At 49.4% G+C, this 20439-nt stretch overlaps 1 protein-coding gene across 1 annotated transcript; it reads left to right on the top strand.

Moving 5' to 3' along the window:
* Positions 1-2854: 2854 nt before the first annotated feature.
* Positions 2855-18346, top strand: LOC144602695 (nuclear factor 7, brain-like). The gene is made up of 8 exons (XM_078415823.1): positions 2855-2979; positions 7940-8441; positions 8747-8842; positions 9275-9508; positions 10185-10207; positions 10306-10421; positions 13268-13372; positions 17654-18346. Exons 2-8 carry the CDS (start codon positions 7998-8000, stop codon positions 17662-17664), a joined length of 1029 nt encoding a protein of 342 aa, XP_078271949.1. The 5' UTR covers positions 2855-2979; positions 7940-7997; the 3' UTR covers positions 17665-18346.
* The last annotated feature ends 2093 nt before the right edge of the window (positions 18347-20439 follow it).

The following is a 20439-nucleotide window of genomic DNA, read 5'->3' as shown; positions in this document are numbered from 1 at the left end:
CTTTCCAATCCGGATTCCGCTCCAACCACTGTACTGAAACTGCGCTCCTCAAAATCACAAACGACATTCTCCTCTCCTCCGACGCTGGCAACCTCAACATCCTCATCCTACTTGACCTCAGCGCCGCCTTTGACACCATAAATCACTCCATTCTCCTCACCCGACTTGAAACCTCCTTTAACATCACCGGCACAGCCCTATCCTGGTTCAAATCTTACCTCTCTGACAGACACCAGTTCATCTCCATTAACAACTGTAAATCCCCCACCGCTCCCCTCCCCCAAGGTGTCCCCAATGCTCAGTCCTTGGCCCCCTCCTCTTCATCCTCTACCTGTTCCCCCTTGGTCAATTAATCCGCGTCATGGTCTCAACTTCTACTGCTTCGCCGATGATATCCAACTCCTCATCTCCACCAAGTCAATCTCCCCCACCACACACTCTACACTGACAAACTGCATCACTGAAATAAAATCTTGGCTTCAATCAAAATTCCTCAAACTCAATTGCAACAAATCTGAAATCATCATCATTGGTCCAAAAACGCTCACCAAATCCACCCAAAACTTCATCCTCAACGTTGATGGTCTCCCAGTATCCACCTCCCCTCACATCCGGAATCTTGGAATCATCTTTGATCAAACCCTCTCCTTCGACAAACACATCAAACACATCACAAAGACAGCCTTCTTCCACCTCAAAAACATTGCCCGTCTCCGTCCATCCCTCTCCTCCACAGCTGCAGAAACCCTCATCCACACCTTCATCACCTCCCGTCTGGACTACTGCAACAGCCTCCTCTATGGCGCACCCTCAAAAATCATCAGTAAACTTCAATACATTCAAAACTCCGCTGCCCGTCTACTCACCCACACCCCGATCCGTGACCATATCACCCCCGTCCTTTACAAACTCCACTGGCTCCCCATCCCCCAGAGAATCCAGTACAAAATCCTCCTCATAACCTACAAAGCCCTCCATAACCTGGCCCCATCCTACCTGAACGACCTCCTCCACAGGCACACTCCCACCTGCACCCTCCGCTCTGCTGCTGCCAATCTCCTATCTCCCCACATCCAGACCAAACTCAGATCCTGGGGGGACAGGGCTTTCTCCATCGCTGCTCCCACCCTATGGAACTCACTACCCCAAACCGTTAGAAACTCCTCCACACTCACCACATTCAAAACATCGCTGAAGTCTCACCTGTTCAGTACTGCCTTCAACCACTGAAGGTCACCTCACCTTCTGTCTCCTTTCTCTGTTCGTTTACTTATTTACTTATTTATCTATTTATTCATTTCCCTATGTTCTCTAAATCTCTGTAAAGCGTCTTTGAGTATATGAAAAGCGCTATATAAATGTAATGCATTATTATTATTATTATATCTAAAATTTAAAAGATACTTGGACAGGAACATGGATAGGAAAGGTTTAGAGGGTCGTGGGCCAAATGTGGGGCAGGTAGGACTAGTATAGACGGGGCATGTTGGTTGAGATGGGCAAGTTGGGCTGTTGGGCCCGTTTCCACACTGTATGACTTAATTGGTGCATCAGGCTTGACTTGGTGTAAGGAATATTTGAATAATTGAGTAGGCAGCATCACCGGAGAACCTCAATAGGTGACATTTCAGATTGAGTCCAAAACATCGCCTATCCATGTTCTCCAGAGATGCTGCCTGATGAGCGTTTGACTGCACTGGGCCTGTGCTCGCTGGAGTTTAGAAGAATGCGGGGGGACCTCACCAAAACATACTAAATAATGAAAGGCTTGGATAGAATGGAGATGATGTTTCCACCAGTGGGAGAGTCTAGGTCTAGAGGTCAGCTAGAAAAAGTTTTTTTAGGTACGTGAAGAGGAAAAAAATAGTCAAGGCAAATGTGGGTCCCTTTAAGACAGAAGCAGGGGAATTTATTATGGGGAACAAAGAAATGGCAGACGAGTTAAACCGTTACTTTGGATGTCTTCACTGAGGAAGATACACACAATCTCCCAAATGTTCTAGGGGCCGGAGAACCTAGGGTGATGTATCTCTAAATCTAAATGTCCTAATTCTGTTCCTATCACTTGTGACCCGCTGAGTTACTCCAGCACTTTGTGTCCTTTTGAACATAATATTTTCGAGTGCAGCCTCACGAATGAGTTGGACAAAGTGAGTGCTGTGGTCTTTGCAGATGGGACACTGAAACATGTGAAGCTCCCACGGTCAGTCCAGGCGTAGGTTGGGTGACCAAGTCAAGGGCTCCCAGGAGATTTTGTAATGAATGAACACGTTTAAACACGGCTGTTTGTCTATCCCTTTTCACTGAACAGAATGATTTAGAAATAAACACAACTGTTTTGTTGAATGGCACTGTGGATAACTTCCTGGAACTTCACTTCTGTAACTTATGTTCATCCCCATGACCAAAGTTTCAAAGAGTTGCCACTCTTTAAAGCCGGGATGAGACTGGGGGAACGGGGGCCCTTGTCACGTGCGGAGGGCAGGACAATGGGAGCGCCGTGAGTTACGTCACTGCTGTCACGTGCCGTGGGTGGGTGGTCGGATGAGCCTGTTGTCACGTGCCGGGGGGGGGGGAAGGGGTGTGGACGGAGACAACTGTCGGGGGCGGGTTGAATGGAGATTTGGTGTGACGTGTCGGGGCGGGTTGAATGGAGATCTGGTGTCACGTGTCGGGGGCTAGTGAATGGGGTCTGCTGTCACGTGTCGGGGGAAAGGGGTCTGGTGTCTCGTGTCGGGGGCGGGTGAAATGGGGTTTGGTGTCACTTATCGGGGCGGGGAATGGGGGTTTGGTGTCACGTCTCGGGGCGGGAGAATGAAGATCTGGTGTCATGTGCCGGGGGCGGTTGAATGAGGTCTGGTGTCACGTGTCCGGGGCGTGTGAATGGCGACCCTGTGTCACGTCTCGGGGGCGGAATAGCGGCGCCGGCCAGTGACGTGAAGTTGGGCGCGAAACCGGGCGGACGCCGGAGCAGAGGGGGTGAGTGACAATGGCGACCGGAGATGGGGGAGAGGGGGGCAACGGCGGGGCCCGTCTCCATGGAGACGCGGCCTGGTCCCAACCTGGAGAGGGAAGAGGGAGGAAAAAGGGGAAGGGCGGGTTATGGGGGAGGGAGGTGTTTGGGGAGGTGAAGTGAAGGGGAAAAAGAGGAGGGGGGGTGAGGGGTGGGAGGGGAGGAGGGAGGAGGGGTGGGAAAGGAGGGCAGGCAGAAGAGGAGAGCAGGCAGAAGAGGAGAGGTTGAGGGGAGGGGGACAAGATGGGATACATTGATAAATAGACAATAGGTGCAGGAGGAGGCCATTCGGCCCTTCGAGCCAGGACCGCCATTCAATGTGGTCATGGCTGATCATCCACAATCAGTGCCCTGTTCCTGCCTTCTCCCCATATCCCTTGGTTCCACGAGCCCCTAGAGCTCTATCTAACTCTCTCTTGAATATGTCCAGTGAATCCACAGATTCACAACTCTCTGGGTGAAACGTTTTTCCTCATCTCAGTTCTAAATGGCCGACCCCTTATTCTTAAACTGTGTGTGACCCCTGGTTCTGGACTCCCCCAACACCGGGAACATGTTTCCTGCATCTAGCGTGTCCAATCCCTTCATCATTTTATGTGTTTCTATAAGATCCTCGCTCATCCTTCTAAATCCCAGTGAATACAAGCCCTGCAGCTCCATTCTTTCATCATATGACAGTCCCGCCATCCCGGGAATTAACCTTGTGAACCTGCGCTGCACTCCTTCAATAGGAAGACAGCTCGTTCCACGTACCTACCACCCTTTGTATTAAAAAAGTGACCCCTCATGTTCCTGTGAAATCTTTCCCTACTCTCACCTTAAACCTATGTCCTCTGGTTCTTGATTCCCCGACTCTTGAGTAAAAGACTCTGTGCCTCTACCCTAGCTATTCACTTCTGGATCGTATACATCATCATAAGGTCACCCCTCATCCTCCTGCGCTCCAAGGAATAAAGTCCGAGCCTGTTCAACCTCTCCCTATTGCTCAGGCCCTCAAGTCCTGGCAACATCTTTGTAAAACTTCTCTGTAATCTTTCCAGTTTAACGACATGTATACATGAACGACACACAACATTCTACAAGAAGGACTGTGCGAAAAAGCGAGACTTTTATTCTGCGGCACGGTAGCGCAGCGGTAGAGTTGCTGCTTTACAGCGAATGCAGCGCCGGAGACTCAGGTTCGATCCTGACTGCGGGTGCCGCACTGTAAGGAGTTTGTACGTTCTCCCCGTGACCTGCGTGGGTTTTCTCCGAGATCTTCGGTTTCCTCCCACACTCCAAAGACGTACAGGTATGTAGGTTAATTGGCTGGGTAAATGTAAAAATTGTCCCTAGTGGGTGTAGGATAGTGTTAATGTACGGGGATCGCTGGGCGGCACGGACTTGGTGGGCCGAAAAGGCCTGTTTCCGGCTGTATAGATATGATATGATATGATAAATTCTGCAGGGGCATTGTAAACTGTTCGTGCCAGCCCCAAACTGTGGTCCCAAATCGCCCCTTCCAGTTTTTAATCGTGTGATTTTTCTATTAACACAAGTTTGCTAGGAATGCAACTATTACATTACAGCAGGAATGTATATTTTAATTTAGTTTATTAATATAAACTGCAGATTCTGTTTCTAATATTGCAGCCTTTTCAATGACAATTTTAATGTTCTTTGAAATATTTTTGTGGGTTTTGTTTGAATTATTCATTGGATGCAAATGACACAAAACAGACATCTAAAGAGGGGTCTCGACCCAAAACATCACCCATTCCTTCCATCCGGAGATGCCGCCTGTCCCGCTGAGTTACTCCAGCAATTTGTGTCTTTGTTTGGTTTAAAGCAGCATTTGCAGTTCCTTCCTACACACAAACAGTCCATTTTACCCAATCAAGCATTTCTGGTCTTCATGCTCCAGGCACGCTTCCTCCTCAGTTTAAAACTATCGGCATAACCCCCTTTTTTGCTTTTTCCCTCGGGTGGCACAGTGGCCTAGATGGTAGAGCCGCTGCCCCACGGCGCCAGATACCAGGGTTTCCATCCTGACCTCGGGTACTGTCCATGTGGAGTTTGCACATTCTCCCTGTGACTGCATGGGTTTCCTCCAGGTGCTCCGGTTTCCTCCCATATCCCAAAGACGTGTGGGTTCGTAAATGGAGGGGTGAGGGAGAGGAGGAGAGAGAAATGGAGGGGTGAGGGAGAGGAGGAGAGAGAAATGGAGCGCAAAATGGAAGGGTGAGGAGGTGAAGAAGAGGAGTCGAGGGAGAGGAGGGGAAGGAGAGGGATGAGGGAGAGGTGGAGAGGAAGAGGGGTGAGGAGGAGGAGAGGTGAAGGAGAGGAAGAGGAGGGGTATGGAGGAGAGGTGGAGGAGAGGAAGACGGGGGGGCTTGTGAGGAGGTGCTGCGGGGAGAGGGAGAGGATGAGAGGGAGTGGTGGAGAGGGAGAGGAGGAGGGATGAAGGAGAGGAAGGGGATGGTTGAGGGGGAGGAGGAGCAAAAGGAGGAGGGGTGATATTCACTGCCCTCTGAGAGATGCAACCTCTACACACAGCGTGGGAGGCCGTTCTGGAAGGTTGGATCTCATGGAATCCGGGGTGAACTAGCGGATGGAACACAACATTACCTGAAGGTCACAGACAGAGGATGTTGGTAGTGGGTTGTTTTTCAGACTGGGGACAGAGTCCACTGTTGTTCCTTATTTATATACACGATTGGGTGTATATGTAGGTTGCACGGTTAGTCAGTTTGCAGATGAAACAAAAATTGGTGACATTGTGGAGAGTGAAGAAGGTTACCTGAGAGTAAATAGGATCCCTGTGAACTGGGCCAATGGGCTCAGGAACGGCAGGTGGGATTTATTCATGTGAAGGTGAGCCGATGCAGGTTGCTGAGACAAACCAGGGCAGGACATACACAGTAAACGGACAGCTTTATAGAACGGAGAGATGTCGGGGTGCAGGTACACAGTGCCATGGAAGATGCAGCGGTGACAGGCAGGGAGGTGAAGAATGTGTTTGGTGCTCATTCTTTCAAACGTCAGGATATTAAAGACAGCGTTGAGACAATGAGGTTGTTGGCAAACTGGAGAGGGTGCAAGAAGATTTACGAGGACTCTATCGGGTCTGGAAGGGTTGTTTATCAGGAGAGTTTGCGCAGGTGGGGACATTTGACGTGCCGTGGAGCTGCAGGGAGACCCTTTGCCTCACAGGGTCACAGACCAGAGTTCAAACCTGACCTCTGTTGCAGTCTGTTTGGAGTTTGCACGTTTTCCCTGTGACCACGTGGGTTTCCTGCAGGTGTTGCGGGTTTCTCCCACCTCCAAAAGGCAAGCGGGTGTGTTGGTTAATTGGCCTCGGTAAATTGCCCTCAGTGTTGCAACATTTAGCACAGAGGCATCTGCTTATAATGTGCATTGGGACAGTGGGCTGGGGCTCAGATTGAACCACGACAAGACTATTGCATTGTTCTTCCTGTATTCTGTGCCAAATCATGCCGTGGAACTTGTGGAGGTGTTTATTGCCGCGGCTCCTCATCCCCCTCCTCCACCGTCTCCGCCGGGCCTATAGCGGCGGCCCCGTCCCCGACCGGCAGCGGCTCCACAAGGAGCGGCGGCGGCTGCGGAGAGAGGCGGCCATAGAGGCCCGGAGTGGAGGAGGAGAGAGAAATGGAGGGATGAGGGAGAGGAGGAGAGGGAGTGGTGGCGAGAAAAATGGGGTAAGGAGGAGAGGAAGAGGCGAGGGAGAGGAGGGGTGAGGGGAAGGGGAGAGATGAGTTGGAGGTGGAGAGGAAGAGGGGGAGGAGGTGAAGGAGAGGAAGAAGGGGAGGAGGAGGTGGAGAGGAAAAGGGGGGTGATGAGGAGGTGCAGGGAGAGAATGAGAGGGAGAGGAGGGTGAAAGGGAGAGGAGGAGAGGGAGAGGGCGAGGAGGAGGATGAGGGAGAGGAGGAGAGGGAGAGGAGGAGGGGTGAAGGAGAGGAAGAGGAGGGGTGAGGGAGAGGAGGAGCAAGAGGAGGAGGGGTGATTCGTAGGTGTCGTCTTTGTTCAGGAAACGGGGCTTCAACTACACTCCACGTTGTTGTCCAGCCTCACTTACCCCCTCTGGCAGCTTGTTCCAGACACCCACGACCTTCTGTGTGAAAATGTTGTTCCTCAGGTTCCGATTAAATCTTGCACCTCTCACCACAAACCTGTGTCCTCTAGTTCTCGATTCCACTGCCCCGGGTAACAGACTGTGCATTCACCCTGTCTATTCACCTCTTGATCTTATGCACTTCAGCCTCCTGCGCTCCAATTAATAAATCCTTCCCTGCCCAACCTCTCCCTTTCGCTCTGACCCTCAAATCCTGGCACCATCTTCGTGAGTCCACTCTGCAGTTGTTTCCAACATTTTACCCTGCCTTACACTGTCCAAAGCGCTACTCTCCGCTTCCGTCTATATTCAGGACAGTTTAATGTGTAACTGACCCCTCCCTGTGGTAGAGAGCGGGGGAACCCTCCATAGTTTCCGCGGGTGGATTTGTCTCCTTCCTTTAAAATGGTCGTAACGATGGTGACCCTCGGGTGCTCTGGCCGGCGCTCCTCTTCCCAGAGGAAGGCAGACATTGATGGTGAAAGTCACCAGCGCCTTCAGTGCACCTGCACAACCTTTGGCCGTCTGAGGAGAAGACTGTTTGAAGATCAGGACACAAGTCGCAAGTCCTCAATCATTTTGTCACACACCTTCTGTCTTCTCATCTCTGGCCTTTGTCCAACCATCTGCCTATCAACAGCAAAACCCGCCTCTCGCAGTGTAATCAGTGTTTTGGGGAACAGTATGTGTGATGATGCCATTAAAATGCAGAATATATCTCATCTATCAATTCCCAGATTTTAGTTATTTTTCTTTTAAAATGTTTCTGCAAATTTCTGCTACTAAAATGCCGCCATGACCCACTCCGGTTTAAGGGTCGAGTGGTCTATCTTGCTCCTCTAGTATCTTTGATCAGCAGCTGCGTGAAAGGGAATGCGTTTTGAACCAGGAAGTGGCGGAGTTAAAATAGCTTCGAAAGACCAGGTCGAGAGTTGGACCGAGGAGGCAGTTTGTCCCATCAGCCTGGATTTCTTCACCGATCCGGTGTCACTGGAGTGCGGGCACAACTTCTGCCGCTCCTGTATCACACAGAGTTGGGACAGGGAGGGGAGAAATTCCTGCCCGGAATGTAGAGAGGTGTTTACAGACCGCACCCTCAGGGTGAGTCGGGCCTTGGCGAGACCGGCTGAGAAAGCTCGAACACTGAGCCTGAATCGGACAGAGAAGGAAAGTAAACTTCACTGCGAGGAACATCAGGAAGAACTGAAGCTGTTTTGTGAAACTGACAAGAAGCTGATCTGTCTGGTTTGTGCAGCTGGGCGGGAACACAGAGATCACCGCTTCATGCTGGTAGATGAAGCTGCTGAAAACTACAAGGTAAAAGCAAACAGATTTTGATCGCATCATTGTTTAATTCCTATGTGTATGAAGAATCTGCAGATGCTGGTTAAAACCAAAGATAGACACAAAATGCTCGAGTACCTCAGCGGGACGTGCAGCATCTCTGGAGAGAAGGAATGTCAGTCTGAAGAATGGTCTCGACCGAGAAACGTCACCCATTCCTTCTCTCCAGAGATGCTGCCTGACCCGCTGAGTTATTCCAGCATTTTGAGTCTATTATTGTTTAATTCCGTCTTTATAGTGTAACACTTTTATTCTCTGATTTTCAAACACAATCACAGGGTCAGGTTAAAGCTTCCATCCAGTCTCTCACAAAAAAGAAATCAGAGATCCAGCAAATGGAGCAGCAACAGAAAGAGAAGATTTCTGGAGTTCTGGTGAGGCTTTCCAGTTTCGATTTCCTGATCTTGTGTAGGTTTGATCCCTGTGATGTGTAATAACAGGGCAGCGCAGTGACACAAGTAGTGCTGCTGTCTCCTAGTTCTGGTGACCGGGTTCGATCCTGACCTCGAAGGTACCCGCTGGTTCAATGGTCAATGGGCGACTGTAAATTATCCCTGGGAAAGTGTGTGGTGGGCGGATAAATGGGAATGAATGGGCACGTGAAAAGGAATAGGCAGCAGGGAAGTGTATTGGGGGTAGAGGATTGATGGGTTATAAGATTACCTTCACGACATTTCAGAAGCATTTAGACAAAGAATTGAATTGCCAAAGCAAATACAAAACGCACAGGACATATGTCACGGTGAAAGTCGTGAGGAAACACAATCAGTGACATTATATATTGATCTTCACCTTTCATTTCACAGGAACAGTCACACAACCTTCAGTCGAAGATTACATCCCAGTTTGCTGAACTGCACCAGATTCTCACTGAGAAAGAGCAGCGCGTACTGGCAGATATCCGGGAGGAAGAGAAGAAGATTCTAAATACAATGGAGAAAAAACTTGAAGAGTTTGAGGAGAATTTAAATTCCATTCAGGAGGAACTCTTTAAGTTGCAGCAACGGATGGATCAAAAGGACAGTGTGGTATTTCTGAAGGTGAGGGGTGACTCTACAGTTTGGCGAAGTGAAAGTGCACAGGCACAAAATGGTGGGGGATATTTCTAAAATAAATGCTGCATTTGCCAGTAATTCAGAACTGGGTAAATGCCCCGTCTGTTCCAGAGCTGTGCTGCTGTTGTTCCCAAACTAAGTGGCCTCCCGCATAATCTGCGGGATCTCAGCACTGCCTGCGGTCTCCTTGGGATGAGTTACTGTGATCCTGTCACTGAGTTAGCGAATGTTTAAAATTTCCCCGAAAAGATGGAAAATCTCCAGGAAATCAAAAGATCATGTGGAAAGTTTGTCGTATGTTCCTCTTTAGTGGGAAAGAATTACGCGGCGTTAAAGGGATCTGTTGAAGGCTTGCCCTCGGATACAACACGATTTACCCACCTTAACATGCCTTGAGGTTGCCAGCACTTAAGGGGACCTGTCCTATCCTAATTATCCCTTCGCTCTTAAAGAGACCTATTCTCCCCCTAGTTATTATTTTGCTATTAATACACTTGTAGAATCTCTAGGGCAATATCCAATTTCTGTCACTGTGATGACGACAATAAATGCTGGGCAATGGAACATTTCTGGGGCTTGTTGTGATTTGTGTGAAACTCCTGTTGTCGGGATGTGGATGTCCCGTCTCAGTCTACTCAGATTTCTGTCTTATTTCTTGCAGGAGGAAGCTGGTGGGAAGAGGAGGTAGGATATGCTCTTGACTGAAACACTGCATGTTTGTGTGTAACAGCTCAAAGAAATTGTTGAGGCTCAGTTTATAACCAGCTGCTAAATATTTGCAGGGTTAGTGATGCAGATAGAGCACTCACAGTGACAGACGGTACCTTGCCGATTGAAAAATTCCATCAACACTTTTTGATGAACACGCTGTGGAGAGAAACATCTGTCATTAAGCGAGGTAAAACCTGTTCAGTTTCCCCTCTTCTTGTTTATAATGCCTTTTAGTAACTCAGATGCAAACATTGCTGATAGAAATTGTATTCGCCTCTAACACCTCCTATGGCAGCTATCTCTCTGCCACCCAGTGCCTGAAAACGTTGCCATTCAAGAACATTTTAAACTTTCCCTTCACAACTTAAACCGATGCCCTCGAAGTTTAGAAAACTGCATCCCCCACTCCTCAGTCCATTGGCCCAGTTCATTACAATCAGTTTAATCTTAGACAACCTTCTTCACTCTCCACGATGTCTCATGAATTTTAGTCTCATCCACAAACCTGCCAGCCATGCCACCCACATACACATCATTTATCTAATCATTTGTATGAATAGGGACCAACAGTGGATTCAGCATTGAGCATTGTGGTGCACCACTTGCGACAGGCCTCCAGTCTGAAAAACAACTCTCTACCTCCGCCCTCTGTCTCCCACCTTCAGGCCACATGTTTACCCATTGGCTAACTACCCTGGATTCCATATGTTCCAGCCTTCCTGATCAGCCGACCATAGAGGTTGCTGCTATCAAATTGCTAATCATACCTCCGACATTCACATCCACGCCTTAGAAATATAACATAAACAGCAGTGAGCATCTGAAATGTTCTGCCCTGGGAGGTAGTGATAGGTCAGATTATTGGAATAGGCAAAGTGAACACAGATGGATATTTGAAGGTTCGAGAAATTGGCGGCTATGGAGAACTCGTATAGAACAGGAATTGGTGCCATCTTAGATCAGTCATGATCACATTGAATGGCGGAGTCGGCCTGAGGAGTGGAGACTACTCCTCCAGCTATTTTCTTGTGATCTTTAGTTTTTTTCATACCTACAGCATGATAAACCTTACACAGAGTTGAATGCGGCATAGATTGACAATAATTGTCCCTGGGGCAATGATTTTGCTGTGCGGGGTGAGATTGGGTAGTCTAGGCCTGTGTACTCGAGCGTTTGGGTGTATTAGAGGAGATCTCAGTGAAACACAGAGTCCTTAAAGGGCTCAGTGGGCTGGATGCAGGGAGGATGGTTCCCCTGTCAGAGGGGTCTGGAGAGCGGGCACTCTCTCAGAATGAGGGCCGCACCGTGTAGGACAGAGATAAGGAGACATTACTACACGCAGAGACTGGGGAACGACCCTGCACCGGTGGCTGTGGAGACTCAGTCATTCAGTGCTCTTGGAGCTGAGAGCCGTGGTTGTACATTACAGAGTCTGGCCCTTCGGCCCATCATGTCCATGACCATCTTTTCCCAGCTATACTAATCGATTTGCCCACATTCCATCGGCATTCTTCTGCACCTCACCTATTTAAATACCTCAGATATAGTGATTATATCTCACTCCACCACCTCCTCTTTAGCATGTTCCAGATATCACCCACTCTCAGTGTAAATTTATGTACTAAATCTCTCGTTTATTTCTTTGTTCCTGAACTACAGCCAAAAAGGTACACAATAACGCAACTATTTTAGGCCCACCTTACTCACCATCATCCCTTGGGTGCTAATGGAAGAAGTTTCATTGAAATCGGTGTTATATTTTTAAAGTTATTCACATTTTAAAGTTTAAATCTATCTCCTAGGGACGTTGGGTAGAGGGAGGGAGGAGGGAGGGAGGGGGAGGGGGGGGATAAGGGGGGTTGAGGAGGGTTGGAGTGGGCGTGAGGGGAGGGAGGGGGAGGGGGGGAGGAGAGGGTGCTGCACCAATACTGGAGAGGTTTGGGCCCAACGGGTCCACTTGGTCTAGTAAAACCGAAATCTCAGATATACTTTAAAATTCCTTGCTCTCAATATAAACCTGCACTCTCGTGATTTGATTTCTCTGCATGCGAATAAGGTTTAGATAATTACCCTGCATCCTGCTGCAGTCTTTGACAACATTCCCCACTAGCCACAATTTCTGCTTCCTCCACAGACTTACTAATCACACCTCCCACATTCGCATCCAAGCCATGATCATATAACATAAACAGCAAAGGTTGCAGCGCCGATCTCTGCTGCACACCACCAGCCACAGACCTCCAAGCAGAAAAATCATCCTTCTACCGCTACCTTCTACCTCCAACCACCCAGCCAATTGTGGATCCATTTCACCAGCTGGCCTTGGATCCCACCTGCCTTCGCTTTCTGGACCAGCCTTACATGCGGAACATTGTCAAGTCCCACAGTGAAGTTCATATATTGGTTCACAATGAGATCAGTGTGTTAGTTGTACACACCCATCAAATCCACCCTTGAATCCTCTCTCTTTCAACGACCCCACAACCACAAGTCTCCCCCCATTCTGTCCAACACCCGATCATTCAACCTCTGCTTCCTTTCATGGTCCAAGCCACCCCTCCCTCCCTCTCACCCTCCATTCAAAGAAACAGGGGGCAGGTCATCTGGCACCTCGTGTCTGCCCCCATTCACTATGATCATGACGACTTCACCCCACACCTGTACCTCCTCTTTAACAACTTCAAATTACCGCTCACCTCAATATCCACCTGCTCCGATCTGCCTCCATATCTGAATAACCCGCTTCATTCCTCCATCCCCACCGCAATCTCGCAATCCTCCTCACTCTCCGCACTCGTCCTCCCCGTCCACCCTCCCCCACCTCACGAAATTCCCCCCTCCATCCCCGGATAAAAACTCTGGGGGAGACGTCTGTTGTCCACCCGCTGTGGTCGGGGTGAAACCCCGGCAAGGTTTCAGTTGTCCGCCCGCCTGTGCCTGAGGCCGAGCGGCCTCTCCCCCGGTCCCGGGGCCGCGCTGCCCGAGTCTCCCCCAACCCCCGGGGACTCTCTGATTCTCTGCTTCTCCCCCCAGTCTCCGTCACCCTGGATGTGGAAACAGCGAGTCCGTGGCTCGAGGTGTCTGAGGATTGGAAGAGGGTGGGACTGACCCGGAACTGGAGGAGTCTCCCTGACACCGGTAAGAGGTTTACAGACAGTGCGTGTGTGCTGGGATCGGAGGGATTCACATCGGGGAGACATTACTGGGAGGTGGAGGTGGCGGGGATTCTGTGGTGGAGTCTGGGAGTCGCAGCAGTGTCTGTGGAGAGGAAGAGACCGGTCACACTGACCCCGGAGTCTGGAGCATCAGGCGGGGGCGGCTGGGTGACGAGTTTGTTGCACTCACCTCCCCTCCATCCCGTCTCCCCGCCCGTCCCATCCCCGGGAGGGTGGGAGTTTATCTCAGTTACGAGTCCGGGACAGTTTCATTTTACGACGCGGACACCAAGTCCCATCTCCACACCTTCACTGGGAATAAATTCACGGAGAAACTTTATCCTTCGGGGAATATTGGGATGGAAACTGGCTGAGAATCTGCTCCGGTTCCGCTCCGGGTGTGTAAAAGGGTCGGGTCCCGGGACCGGCGTCAGGAGCGGGGCTCAGGGGCTGTGGGGCAGAAACCCGGTGGACAACAGGTCGGCGCTGAACGGCTCCCATTTAATCCCCAAATTCCGTGTCGTAAAACCCCAGTGAGCGCGGAAATAAAACCAGGGGGAATGTAAATGTGGGAAGAGAGAAATAAACAGCAAGTGGATCAGAACTGTCGATCCGTTCATTTCAACGCGTCGAGACCCTTCTTCAGACCAAAGTCAGGGGAGAGGGAGATACCAGGATAAGGAAATGTAAGGTGTGAAAACGAGACAAAGGGGAAGGAGATAAAGGAAAATGCAGAATAGATCATTGTTAGCTAGGAGAAGGTAACAACAAAGCAAACAGAGATAAAATGTAATCGGAGACAGTGAAACTGGTTGGAGAACTGCGAAGGAGGGGGATGGAGAGAGAGTGAATGGCAGGGTTGCTTGATGTCAGAGAAGTCAATATTCATACCGCTGGGGTGTAAGCTGCCCAAATGAAATATGAGGCGCTGTTCCTCCAATTTGCGCGGGGCCTCACTCTGACAATGGAGGAGGCCCAGGACAGAAAGGTCAGTGTGGGAATGGGAGGGGGAGTTAACATGTTTAGCAACCTGGAGATCAAGGAGCTTTAGGTGGACTGAGCGGAGGTGTTCAGCGAAACGATTGCCGAGCCTGCCCTTGGTCCCGTTGATATACAGGAGTCCATACCTGATAGAGGGGAAACAGTAGATGAGGTTGGAGGAGGTGCAAGTGAACCTCTGCCTCACCTGAAAAGACAGTCAGAGTCTTTGGACGCAGTCAGTGGGGGGAGGACAAGGGAGAGGTGTCGCGTCTCCTGCGGTTGCGGGGAGAAGTAGCTGGAGAGGGGGTGGTTTGGGTGGGAAGGGACGCGTTAACCAGGGAGATGCGGAGGGAGCAGTCTGTGGAAAGCGGAAAATGCTAAGGCGTGGAGATGGGAAGTTGTGGCCAGTGGTGGGATTCCATCTCCACCCATCGCAAGTGAGAGGCGGACACCAGCGAGAGGATTGTTTTGATAGGACAATAGACAATAGGTGCAGGAGTAGGCCATTCGGCCCTTCGAGCCAGCACCGCCATTCAATGTGACCATGGCTGATCATTCTCAATCAGTACCCCGTTCCCGCTTTCTCCCCATACCCCCTGACTCCGCTATCCTTAAGAGCTCTATCTAGCTCTCTCTTGAATGTATTCAGAGTATTGGCCTCCACTGCCCTCTGAGGCAGAGAATTCCACAGATTCACAACTCTCTGACTGAAAAAGTTTTTCCTCATCTCTGTTCTAAATGGCCTACCCCTTATTCTCAAACTGTGGCCCCTGGTTCTGGACTCCCCCAACATTGGGAACATGTTTCTTGCCTCTAATGTGTCCAACCCCTTAATAATCTTATACGTTTCGATAAGATCCCCTCTCATCCTTCTAAATTCCAGTGTATACAAGCCTAGTCGCTCCAATCTTTCAACATACGACAGTCCCGCCATTCAGGGAATTAACCTAGTAAACCTGCGCTGCACGCCCTCAATAGCAATAGTCGGATTAATGCCAGAGATGAAAATACAAAAGGTGTGAGATAAGGATAGAAGGGGTGAGAATCGTGAAGTCAGAGGGAGGGATATCCGTGGAGGTTGTGGTGGAGGGGAGAAATAGATACGAGTCCAGGTGAGGTACAGGGAAAAGAAGGTGGGGGATGGGGGATCCAGAAGCTGATGGAGGAGGGGGTGGGGGAGGGAGGGACAAGGTGTGCGTGTGTGTGGGGGGGGGGGGGGGTGGACTGAGGGGAGCGCAATGTTAGTTTAAAAAATCAGAGAATTCTACATACATACCGTCAGTTTGTAAGCTACTCCGCTTAATGGCATCAGATATTTCTCTGAACATTGTGCTAAAAACATAGAGGGGTGATAGAACGTTTCAAAGCCCGGGCAGAATCTGTCTCTGACAACGATTCGGTGTCAACACTCGCACTGCAAATAGTGAACACATGGTTATAATTTGAGCATTTATTTTTTATTATATTACACATCCACTCAGAGTTTCAGCTCTCCCGACCAGCTTCATCCTGAAATAAATAAAATACAAATCTGAATTCATTGAGATACAAGAAATGCAAAATGCCGGTTTATCTGTATACTAAAACTCTCGTTTGTTTGTTTGTTTGTTCCTGAACTACAGCCAAAATGGTACAGGATAGCGCGACAATTTTAGGCCCACCTTACGCACCGTTATCCCTTTGGTGCTAATGGAAGAAGTTTCACTGAAATCGGTGTTATATTTTTTAAGATATTCAAATTTATTCAAGTTTAAATCTATCTCCTAGGGAGGAAGGGGGAGCGAGAGAGGGAAGGAGGGGGGTGGAGGGAGGGGGAGGAGGGAGGAAAAGGGGGATGAGGGGGATGGAGTGGGGGAGGGGAAGGGAGAGTGGGGGGGGGGGGGTGGGGAGGGGAAGGAGAGGGGAGGGGGGAAGGAGTGGGTGCTGCACCAATGCAGGAGAAGTTTGGGCCCAGTGGGTCCACTTGGTATATATATAATACACAATGTGCTGGAACACGGCATGGTAGGCAGCATTTCTCGAGGATGTGGTTTGGTGACGCTTCGGTTCGGCCCCCTCCTGTACATCGGTGAGACCAAGCGTAGACTAGGCGACCCAGATCTGCGGAACATCCCGGTTGCTAAACATTTCAACTCCACTTCCTGTCCTGGGCCTCCTCCATTGACAGCGTGAGGTCACATGTATGGGATTAAAAGTAACATTAGCAAATTTGCGGATGACAGAAAGCTGGGTGGCAGTGTGAACTGTGAGGAGGATGCTATGAGGATGCATGGTGACTTGGACAGGTTTTGTGAGTGGGCAGATGCAGTTTAATGTGGAAAATGTGAGGTTATCCACTTTGGTGGAAAGAACAGGAAGGCAGATTATTATCTGAATGCTGACAAGCTAGGAAATGGGGAAGTACTACGAGATCTGGGTGCCCTTGTTCATCAGTCACTTAAAGTCAGCATGCAGGTACGGCAGGCAGTGAAGAAAGCTAATGGCATGTTGGCCTTTATGACAAGAGGAGTTGAGTATAGGAACAACGAATTCCTTCTGCAGTTGTACAGGGCCCTAGTGAGACCGCACCTGGAGTACTGTGTGCAGTTTTGGTCTCGAAATTTGAGGAAGGATATTCTTGCTATTGAGGGCGTGCAGCGTATGTTCACTAGGTTAATTCCAGGAATGGCGGGACTGTCGTATGTTGAAAGACTGGAGCGACCGGGGTTGTAGACGCTGGAACTGAGAAGGATGAGAGTGGATCTTATTGAAACATATAAGATTATTAAGGGATTGGGCACATTAGAGGCAGGAAACATGTTCCTAATGTTGGGGGAGTCCAGAACCAGGGGCCACATTTTAAGAATAGGGGGTAGACCATTTAGAACGGAGATGAGGAAAAACTTTTTCAGTCAGAGAGTTGTAAATCTGTGGTATTCTCTGCCTCAGCAGGCAGTGGAGGCCAATTCTCTGGATGTTTTCAAGAGAGAGCTAGATAGAGCTCTTAAAGATAGCGGAATCAGGGGGTATGGGGAGAAGGCAGGAAAGGCATACTTCATGAGTCTTTTGGGGCTAGATAAAGGAAAATTAAAGGAATGTAATATTTTCTTCATTAGTACGCGTGTTAGGGGCTATGGTGAGAAGGCAGGAGAATGGGGATAGGACAGGTAGATCAGCCACGATTGAGTGGTAGAGTAGACTTGATGGGTTCATTCTGCTCCTATCACTTCTGAACGTATGAACGCATTATTGACACGTGTACTGAGGGAACGGCGCAAAGCGTTTGTTTGCTTTCTGTTCACAGCCCGTGATTAGGATGGACGTAAACACATTTTAATCCACATCAGGACACTCGTCTCTCACGCTCCAGTCTTCAGGTCCGTCTATATTTGGAGAAACCGTGCATCATTTCATATTAAGGATGGCCAGTGTGGACTAATGTGTTCAGTTTTGTTCACTCCGCTGTATGAAGAATGTGCATAAATTGGAAAGGGTGTGGAGAATACTTCTGAGGACGTTGCCAAGGCCTGAGGGCCTCACTGTATGGAGAGATTGGGCAGACGAGGATCTTATTCCTTGGAGCGCAGGAGGATGAGGGGTGATCTTATAGAGATGTGTGAGATCGTGACGGGAATAATCCGGGTTTTAACCATGGTTATTAACTCAAGGGCCGCAATCCCATATGAACTGGTGAACTCCAGGCATCAACTGGAGGTTGGGGTGCGGTGGTGAGGCAGCGATTTAGTTATCGAACGAGGAATCCAGTTGCACCAATACAGGGACACAATGTTAAGTCTTTTCCCGCGCCTTAAATACAGTTCATCACCTCAAATGCTTGAAAAAAGAGAAACTGTCTGAAGAACGATGACCGCAACACTCTTATTTTGTTTAAGATCCAACTCGTTCAAAGTGGTTGAACATCAAATGGCCGAGCGATCTACTCAGAGTACAATTTGTGATGTGCAATAATTACTCGTCTTGCAGCGACATCTACATCCTGAGAAATTGATCAGCTACTTATATTAATTCCTTAATAAGAAGATTAAATTTTGTTTATTAAGAACAGCATTTTATTAACTCGCGTAGCTGATGAAAAACATTGGAAATAATAGCACAATAAGGCGGCACGGTAGCGCAGCGGTAGAGTTGCTGCTTTACAGCGAATGCAGCGCCGGAGACTCAGGTTCGATCCTGACTACGGGTGCTGCACTGTAAGGAGTTTGTACGTTCTCCCCGTGACCTGCGTGGGTTTTCTCCGAGATCTTCAGTTTCCTCCCACACTCCAAAGACGTACAGGTATGTAGGTTAATTGGCTGGGTGAATGTAAAAATTGTCCCTAGTGGGTGTAGGATAGTGTTAATGTACGGGGATCGCTGGGCGGCACGGACTTGGAGGGCCGAAAAGGCCTGTTTCCGGCTGTATATATATGATGATGATATATGATAATAATAATAATATATTTATTTTATATAGCGCCTTAACACATGCACAAAGCGCTTTACAAATACAATTAACATAGAAACAAACAGACAAACTATCCTGACGGAAAAGCGGCGAATAATCAACGCCAGCGTCCTCTCACGTCAGGGTCCGGCAGTAGACATTAAAGAACACAAGACACACAGATACAATTTTTTACACAAAACAGCCATCACAGTGATTGCTCTAGGCACACCCTCACTGTGATGGAAGGCAAAGTCTTATCTCCTCCTCGTTCTTCTCCCGTGGCGCCACGAGGTGATCGAGGCTCCCAACCCCTTGAAGCCCCCACCGGGCGATGGAAAGTCCCAGGGTCGAGCCGAGCAGGCCGATGAAAGTCCTGAGCCCCCACCGGGCGATGGAAAATGCCGCGGCCGAGCCACGCAGGGCGATGAGAGTCCTGAGCCCCCACCGGGCGATGTAAAGTGCCGCGGCCAGGCCACGCAGGGCGATGAAGGGCCTGCGGGCGGGTTGATCGTGCCTCGTGCTTCGGGGCGGTCGAAGCTGCTACGGCTGGAGCTCCCAAAAGCCGGTCGCCAGCCAGGGACCTGCGAACTCCCGATGTTGCGGTCTGCAGGGCCCAACGGCCGAGGTCTCCGAGATGGTAAGTCCAGGCCCTGCGACCGGAGTCTTCGAGGTCGATCCCAGCTGGAGGCCGCCGACTCCACGATGTTAGGCCGTTGCGCGAACGGAGATACGACACGGTAAAGGTCGCATCTCCGTTGAGGAGGAGATTTAAAAAAGGTTTCCCCCAACCCCCCCCCCACCACCCCCCTACATACACAGAATTAAAAATAAAATAAAACGTACATTTAACGACGACATTGACAAAAAAGCACCAAAAAAAAAACGGAGAAACTGCCGGTGAGCCGCAGCTGCAGAACACAGCCACGCCCCTTGTATGTTGAATATGTTACTCAAGTTAGACAACTAGGTAGCTCTTGCAGTCTCTCCTTTTCGTTTATCTCGTCATGTCGGATTGTGTTTCAGTCACCGCCACTGCTCCCACGTCGATGCCGGTCTCCAGGATCGGAATCTGTTTATTCTCGCAGCCCCAGATCCACTTTCCCCGCGGGTAACGGGTTAAGATATCGGCCGCGTCCGCAGTACCGGTTTTTACCAGCAGGTGGGGGACCCTGCGCCGCGGAAACATTTAGACAGCTCGGCATCGCCATCTGGTGGTTGAAACCGGCACTGCATACAATGAACATGCATGAGGTTGCGTGCGAGAAATTTGTACTACCCTTCTTGACGTGCTGCATATTTTAAAAACATATTCTGCTATTTTGAAGTTCTACAAGCATGCGATTTGTTTAACGTAATAATTTATAATGCTTGGTTCATCGTTGTTGATGTCTAGAATTCATGGGGACACAAGAGTCTGCAGATTGCGGAACATGTGGACCCTCATTGCAGGAGCGAGGAGTGAACTTCTGGTAGAATTAAATTGATCAAGCGGCATTTGTGGAAGCTATGAGAGGATCCCCTTTAAGGGTAAAGACCCCCTACACATGACGAAATTATACATTATTAGATTAATGCAACAGATACATTTAATGTCCCTTTGTTGAATTTGGATCATTCGCACGACCAGTAAAATTCACAAGAACC

The sequence above is a fragment of the Rhinoraja longicauda genome, chromosome 19 (genome assembly GCF_053455715.1).
Source record: "Rhinoraja longicauda isolate Sanriku21f chromosome 19, sRhiLon1.1, whole genome shotgun sequence".
NCBI lineage: Eukaryota > Metazoa > Chordata > Chondrichthyes > Rajiformes > Arhynchobatidae > Rhinoraja > Rhinoraja longicauda.
Note: the sequence above shows the minus strand (reverse complement) of the source record. Positions and strands in the feature narration are given on the sequence as shown.

Excerpts from the sequence above, each read along its gene's own strand:
- LOC144602695 (XM_078415823.1), top strand. The coding sequence starts at position 7,998 with ATGCGTTTTGAACCAGGAAGTGGCGGAGTTAAAATAGCTTCGAAAGAC. Across the intron at positions 9,509-10,184 it reads ACAGTGTGGTATTTCTGAAG|GAGGAAGCTGGTGGGAAGAG; the intron begins GTGAGGGGTGAC and ends TATTTCTTGCAG. Across the intron at positions 10,422-13,267 it reads AACATCTGTCATTAAGCGAG|TCTCCGTCACCCTGGATGTG; the intron begins GTAAAACCTGTT and ends TTCTCCCCCCAG.